Raw genomic sequence first — 7,500 nt, 5'->3', positions numbered from 1 at the left:
CCTAAATAACACTATACTATACAATACACACCTAAATAACACTATACTATACAATACACACATAAATAACACTATACTATACAATACACACATAAATAACACTATACTATACAATACACACATAAATAACACTATACTATACAAACTATACAAGACAATACAGATGTCAGAATGAGTATTAGATATGAACACAGAATATATGACTATTATTATTATTACAATTATTATTATTAGTAGTAATAATAATAATAATAATATTAATAATAATAATAATAATAATAGTAATAATAATAATAATAATAATAAACTTTATTTTCTATAGCACCTTTAAAAGTAGCATCTCAAAGCGCTTCACAGAAGAAAAAGGAAATTATTTGTATTATTATACAAATAATATGTTAAAATAGGTAAGATATAAAAACACACCAAATAAGAACATGCTATCAAAACAAGTAAGTTAAAAAAATCTATTTCAAGTAAGCAGAACAAAATGCCCTTTCACCCAGAGATATTAAATGGGTCTGTGGGACGATTAAAAGGCCAGTTTCTGAAGAGCAGAGAGCACACACAGGTGTGTAGTGGGCTAAAAGCTCAGTAAGGTAGTGAGGAGTCAAACCATTCAAAGCTTTGTAGGTAAGCATAAGAACTTTAAAATCCACCCGAAATCTGACAGGGAGCCAATGTAAGGACTCCAAGACTGGAGTGATGTGATCCCTTGTCCTGGTTCCAGTCAGGATTCAGGCGGCTGTAATTTATTTAGGGTCCCGTGTGAGACCCTGACCAGCAAAGCATTACAATAATCAATACGAGAAAACACAAAGATATTGATCAACTTTTCAGCCACCAGGAGTGACAGCATAGGACGCAATTTGGCAATATTTTTTAAATGAAAGAACAATGTCTTTATAGTGTTCAGAACATGGGGAACAAATGTTAAATGTGCATCAAATATCACCTCTAAATGTTTTAATTTTGTTTGGAATTCTAGTGTAGAGCCATCCACAGTTAAAGTTAAAGACCCAGCCTTATGGAACTGGTAGGGCTTACCAATGAGCATTACCTCCGTCTTGTCTCTGTTCAGACACAAGAAATTTCCAGACATCCATTTTTTTTTATCTCAGAGATACACTGAGAGAGAAAAGACACAGCAACATTAACCCCAGGTTTTGAATGTACATAAACCTGAGTGTCATCTGCATAAAAGTGAAAGTTGAGACCAAGTGATCTTAAAAGTTGACCCAATGTAAATGTAAATGCTAAAAAGTAAAGGTCCCAAAATTGATCCTTAAGGAACACCAGATTTCACAACATCAATATCAGACCTGTGTTGTGAAAAATCTTAGTAAAAATAAATAAAGTATTATTCCTTACAATACTATAACCAAAGTAAAGTATTAAGTCTTGCAAACTATTACAATTGGTGTCATAAGACATACGTAGGCGAGGTTGTAGGCCCCAGATGTTGTAATAGTTTTAAGGTAATATATGACTAACATATAAATAGCCAAACCTGAGTCAAAGTGTAAACAGATGTTTATTGTAATCATAAACTTAGTAAAAGTAACCAGACTCAGTGCTATCAGGCCTAGTCAGTCTGAGCTCTCTGATTAATGTGTGAGGAAGTGAAAGTCGGGAGTTCAGCTGAAACAGGCCTCATGTAGGGAGTAGGGAGAGACAGCTGAATCAGGCGACCAGCTGGACGGACCTGCTGATTCTGAGGATTCTGAGATTGAGGGAAAAGGGGAACCTGACCTTTAGTAGAACTCACTTATATACAAAGCAACATTATAACAGCAAGGGCTTAGCAAAAACAGCAATACATCATAACCAATATAATCGAGAACTTTTATCTTAATTCAAACTCATAAAGATAACATATAATCAATCAATTATATAATCAGGGATGAGGGATGTGATAGCCTGGTGGTTAAGGTGTTGGATTACCAATCAGAAGGTTTGATTCCTACGTCCACCAGGCTGCCACTGCTGGGCCCCTGGGCAAGGCCCTTAACCCTCAATTGTTCAGTGGTATAAAAATGAGATAAAATGTAAGTCGCTTTGGATATAAGGGCGTCTGCTAAATGCTGTAAATGTAAATGTAAATATAATCAGTAGAAATCATATACAGTATAGAATAGCAAGAAATGAAATGAGGAAACTTAATCATTGTAAGCTGTAAAAGAGGATTAATACACAAGACATCTGTGTTATGGAAGATTGAGTTAATGACAAGGAGGCATAGGGACAAGATGATCTCTGGAGCCCATTTTAAACAGGAATTTTAACAATGAAGCATATTTTTAATAACAATGCAGAAGTATGTCTGGAAAAACAACAGAAAAAAATAAGAGGCAGACTTGTTTCTCTTGTATTACGGGAACATTAAAAGGGCAGACATGTTTTTTTTAGAAATAAGGGGAAGTCACTTAGAGATTTTGTGAATTCAGGAGAATTTGGAAAGGTCAGGCGGATTACATAATAAGGAGACATTACAGGAATGAATAGAAGGCATCTAGAGGTGCCAGGGTATATATTGAGGAGATTTCATGGGGGGGGGGCTTTTTGCTTGCTTTTTTGTGTTCGAACTTTTTGGGTTGCAGGGGGATGGGTTGGGTTTTTTCATTTGATTGCTTTTGACTTAGAAATTTTTCCTTGAGCTCAATGGAACTGTTGGCTGCAATAAAGAAGTTTGCTCATTCTCATCCAGGTCTGGAAAGTCTTCTCATTGTTTTATTTGTATTTGTTCAATTATAGTGTTATCTGTAAAGTTTAGTTTAAATAGTTAATATTCGGTTAAAAGTCTAAAAGTGTGGTTCACCCTGTGATGTGTCCACTCGGAGGCAGGCTCCGAGTTCCGACACCTGCAACCACCCATAGTAATGAACTGCTTTCGATCTGAGAGATAAGACTCAAACCAGCTTAGTGCAGTCCCAGAAACACCAAAAAGAGACTCTAACTGAGTCAGTAAAATCGAATGATCAACAGTGTCAAAGGCGGCACTGAGATCAAGAAGAAGCAAGATAGAAAGACAGCCTGAATCAGAAGCTATTAGCAAATCATCAGTGACCTTAACTAAAGCTGTTTCAGTGCTGTGGAGTTTACAGAATCCTGATTGAAGGGGCTCAAAAAGATTGTTTGTAGTAAGATGAGAATTCAATTTAATAGCAACAATTCGCTCAAATATTTGGGCGAGAAACCGAAGATTGGATACGGGGTGGAAATTACTGAGATTATCAAAAGTGATGTTATTTTTTTTTTTGGTACGGGGTCAAAGCAGCAATTTTAAATGCTGCTGGAACTACACCAGTACACAAAGAATCATTGATGATGCTTAATACAGCCGGACAAACCGAGGGAACCCTCACTTGCTTAAGATTATTATTATTACTATTATTACACTTATTATTATGATTATTATTAATATTATTGCTATTATTATTATGATATTATTGGTACTATTACTATTACAATTACTATTATTATTATTATTATTATGGTTCAAGCGCAAAGTGCTGGAACACTATTGTATTTGCTCTGAATTTTATTATTAGGGTTCAAGCGCGAAGCGCTGGAAACCTATTGTTTTTGCTAGGATTTTTATTATTATTATTATTATTATTATTATTATTATTATTATTATTATTCCACCCTAGAAACGGTCGTGCAGCCCAAACTGTAAGGCCTAGAGAGCTCAAACTTGGTCAGATGGTAGTACTGGTCACAGTTACTCAGGGCCAAGGTCTCAGCGAAATCAGCCAATAGGGGGCGCTTCAGCGCCCCTCAACGCGTTTGTGCCCATAACTCCTAAACCGTATGTCCAAATCTCAAGTGCTTTATATCATTGGAATCCTTGGCTCATGACTTAAAAAACGTATATCTCCGATTTCATTTCCGCCATTAAATTTTTTCGCTATAGCGCATTTTGTCTGAAACCTACTTTTGCTAACTAGTCCTAGGTTTTTCGCCTGATTGTGGCACCCGCTGTACAGCTTTAATTATAATTAATTAATTATAGTATTAATGTATACTTTGATTAATTTTGAAGATATTGTTACAGCAAGTTTCAGGGATGCTAATGCCAACTAATAAACATGCTCTGTATGGTATTCTATACTTTAGTGTGTAAAACCACACACACACACACACACACACACACACACACACACTCACTCACTCACTCACACACACACCTCATCTTACCTGCTGTTTACACGGCACGTCTAATCTGGTGTTTTTTAACCTGAGCTCTGATTCTGAGGTATGTGTGTATGTGTGTGTGTGTGTGTGGTTTTCCTCTCCTGCTGGGTGAGATCTTTTCTTCACCTCTCACATACCTTCTTATTCCTCTTTACATTCTCTTGTCTATTCACCTTCTCTCCTCCTTTAATCTGCTCTTCCTTCTTTACACTCATCCTCCCTTCTTTATTCCTCATTTCTTTAGTCCCACCCCACCTCTTGCCCCCCTCTGCTCCTGTATTTATTGACTTTCTCCATTGTACTTATTACACACACACACACACTCACACACACACACACTCACACTCACACACACACACTCACTCTCACACACACACACACACACAGAGAGAGAGAAAGGAGTTGGATGTGTTGAGAAGTTTTGTGTTGGTTTAATAAAAGGCACGTGAGCGGGCGGTACATCACACACATCTTTTTTACATTCACACTCATCATCATCATCATCACCACAAACATTCATAATAAATGCATAGACTCTATTACACACTTATACATGTGAGTGTGTTCATTAGTGTGTTCAGCTCAGTGAGTGTGTAGGAGAATCAGCAGTGTGTGTGTGTGTGTGTGTGTGTGTGTGTGTGTGTGTGTGTGTGTGTGTGTGTGTGTGTTAAATACACAATTAAAGCACAAAGCCAAAGGCTTATTAGAGTTACAGTTACGTTTAAAAAATAATTAAATTGTTAAGAACAATTTTAAGAAATAATAAAAAAAGAATCCAAATAAAAGTAAGATGATGTCACTTTTCTGCACAGGAGACTGAAGCCCTGTGTCTCTGTGTTGATAAGCAGCTGTAGGAAAGATCAATAGATTTAACTTCAGTTCTATATCACTAACTCTGATCAATCTAAACATTACAGTGGGGAGAGATTTATATCCAAATATATTTAATGCTTTTATTTATTTAGCTAAAAAATGGCTGTGTCCCAAATACTGACCCACTAGATGGTATAAGAACTGCACGCTCGCTCACTCGCTCACACACACTCACTCACTCACACACTCACTCACTCACTCACACACTCACTCACACACTCACTCACACACTCACTCACACACTCACACACTCACTCACACACTCACTCACACACTCACTCACACACTCACTCACACACTCACTCACACACTCACTCACACACTCACTCACACACTCACTCACACACTCACTCACACACTCACTCACACACTCACTCACACACTCACTCACTCACTCACACACTCACTCACACACTCACTCACACACTCACTCACACACTCACTCACTCACACACTCACTCACACACTCACTCACACACTCACTCACACACTCACTCACACACACACTCACTCACACACTCACTCACACACTCACTCACACACTCACTATGGTTACAGATGCATTTCAGGACACAACCATGAAGCCCCCAGTTAGATATTTTAATAAAAAATTGTAATTTTAAAAAAAAATTAAAAACATTGTGTTTTTTTTCTAATCTGCAGTATATTAATCTTATAATTAATTAATATCTTACAGCTGCATCACAAGTTGAAAAACAGAGCTGCTTCAGTCCAGCAGGGGGCGGAGCTAGACTTAGGGCCAGAAAAAATGTAAACAGAAGCCTGAAATAAAAAAAAACTCGATTCACAGCGAAATTATTGGAAATAAAAGGAGTTTTTCTCAGTATTTAAACTCTGTACTTTGTATAAAATACTTTATATAAAGAAAAGAGAGAAAGAGACGCTGCTAAGCTCCAAATAAACGTAGTGCATAATAAATTCAATACTGGGAGATTATCATACGGAAACGTGATCGATTCGGTGTCATGATGCATCCTGATGATCTTCATAACATTCAGACACATGACAGGATTCACACAGTAACTTAATCCAGAGGAAGAGAAACAATCATCAGCTTTAAATGTAAAGATTTAAATATAAAAACATACAGTCGAGATCTCGCTGCAAAAGAAGACCAGTTTATTACAAATGATAGAAAAGGGAGTGAAAGTGGAACCGTCAATCATCAGAGGGGTGTGTGGACCTGAGGGGGACTGAGTGTGTGTGTGTGTGTGTGTGTGTGTGTGTGTCCCTCCTCACTGGTACCAGGGGGTCTTACGGACCCAGTGCAGCGTGAAGCCGGCATCCGTGCGGATCTTGATGGACGCAGCCTCGGCCTCACGCACCGTCTCCTTCACCGACTGCATCAGATTCTGAGCGTTGTGGACCAACATCTCTGTCGCCTACAGACACACACACACACACACACACACACACACACACTTAAACGACTCTGACACACTTGAATATTTCTCGTTACTTTAACGTGTTTAATGGAAGTGAAAGCAGCTGTAAGATCTCGTTTGCTATATAAATACTTTACATTTTTTTAAATTAACAATAGAGACACTATAAATGTTAATTATAAGCACTTATCGATGACGGCGTTAGGTTTATCTTAGCGTTAGACACAAATATTCACAGATGTCTAATAAAATGTATTAAAAACAAATCTTTTGAGACGAATCGTTTAATTAAATGACCTCTACAGCATGTTAGCTCCGCCCCAGGGGGGGCGTGTCTTATGCCATAGTAACAAGTAAATATGATTCTTCATCTCACATCTCATTTGTTCATGTTTATTCATGAGGAAGTGGGTGGAGCTTGTGCAGGTTTTTCTGACTCTGAGTCACTACCTCAGTCTGCTGGCGAATTCCATCTTTATACACAATCACTGTCAGTGAAAATGTTCTCCACATTTAGCTTGGTCTCTGTTCACTGCAGGCGTGTTGAGAGTGGGCGGGGTTATAACGCTATCGGCTAAAAATCAGTCAAGCTCTTCTACATACCGTCAGAGGAAAAATGATGCTGCTGCTCTGTGGTTCTCAGAGTGGATCCTGAGGGTTCTGTGACACGGAACCGCAGAACTGATCCAGTTACTTTAACATTATTAACCTGCTGTGTGACTGGCTGGTTCAGGAATACAAAGCTTCATGATAAAATAAGTGTGTGTGTGTGTGTGTGTGTGTGTGTGTGTGTGTGTGTCTGATTTGATAGTTAACATGTGTGAAGCTGAGGCTGACCTGCTCAGACTCCTCCTCACTAATGTTGGTACGTCCCAACATGGTGGCCTTCACCGTGGAGAGAATCTTTAACTGAGTGCTGATGGTGGGGATGCGCTCACACACCTACACACACACGCACACACACACAAGCACACACACAAGCGGACACACAGAAAAACAAAGAGAGAGAGAGATCATCAATTAC

At 38.2% G+C, this 7,500-nt stretch overlaps 1 protein-coding gene across 1 annotated transcript in view; it reads right to left on the bottom strand.

Moving 5' to 3' along the window:
• Positions 1 to 4,604: 4,604 nt before the first annotated feature.
• LOC132861697 (vinculin-like) overlaps positions 4,605 to 7,500 on the bottom strand; it is a 32,759-nt gene continuing 29,863 nt past the window's right edge. Inside the window, exons 20-21 of the mRNA XM_060893256.1 lie at positions 7,314 to 7,418; positions 4,605 to 6,473 (exon numbers count right to left, since the gene is read on the bottom strand). Of these exons, the coding sequence (XP_060749239.1) occupies positions 6,327 to 6,473; positions 7,314 to 7,418 (252 nt within the window). The 3' untranslated portion in view covers positions 4,605 to 6,326. The remainder of the gene's footprint in view (positions 6,474 to 7,313; positions 7,419 to 7,500) is intronic.

This window comes from Tachysurus vachellii, chromosome 2 (assembly GCF_030014155.1).
Source record: "Tachysurus vachellii isolate PV-2020 chromosome 2, HZAU_Pvac_v1, whole genome shotgun sequence".
NCBI classification, from domain to species: Eukaryota; Metazoa; Chordata; class Actinopteri; order Siluriformes; family Bagridae; genus Tachysurus; species Tachysurus vachellii.
This window is presented reverse-complemented; position numbering and strand designations above follow the sequence as displayed.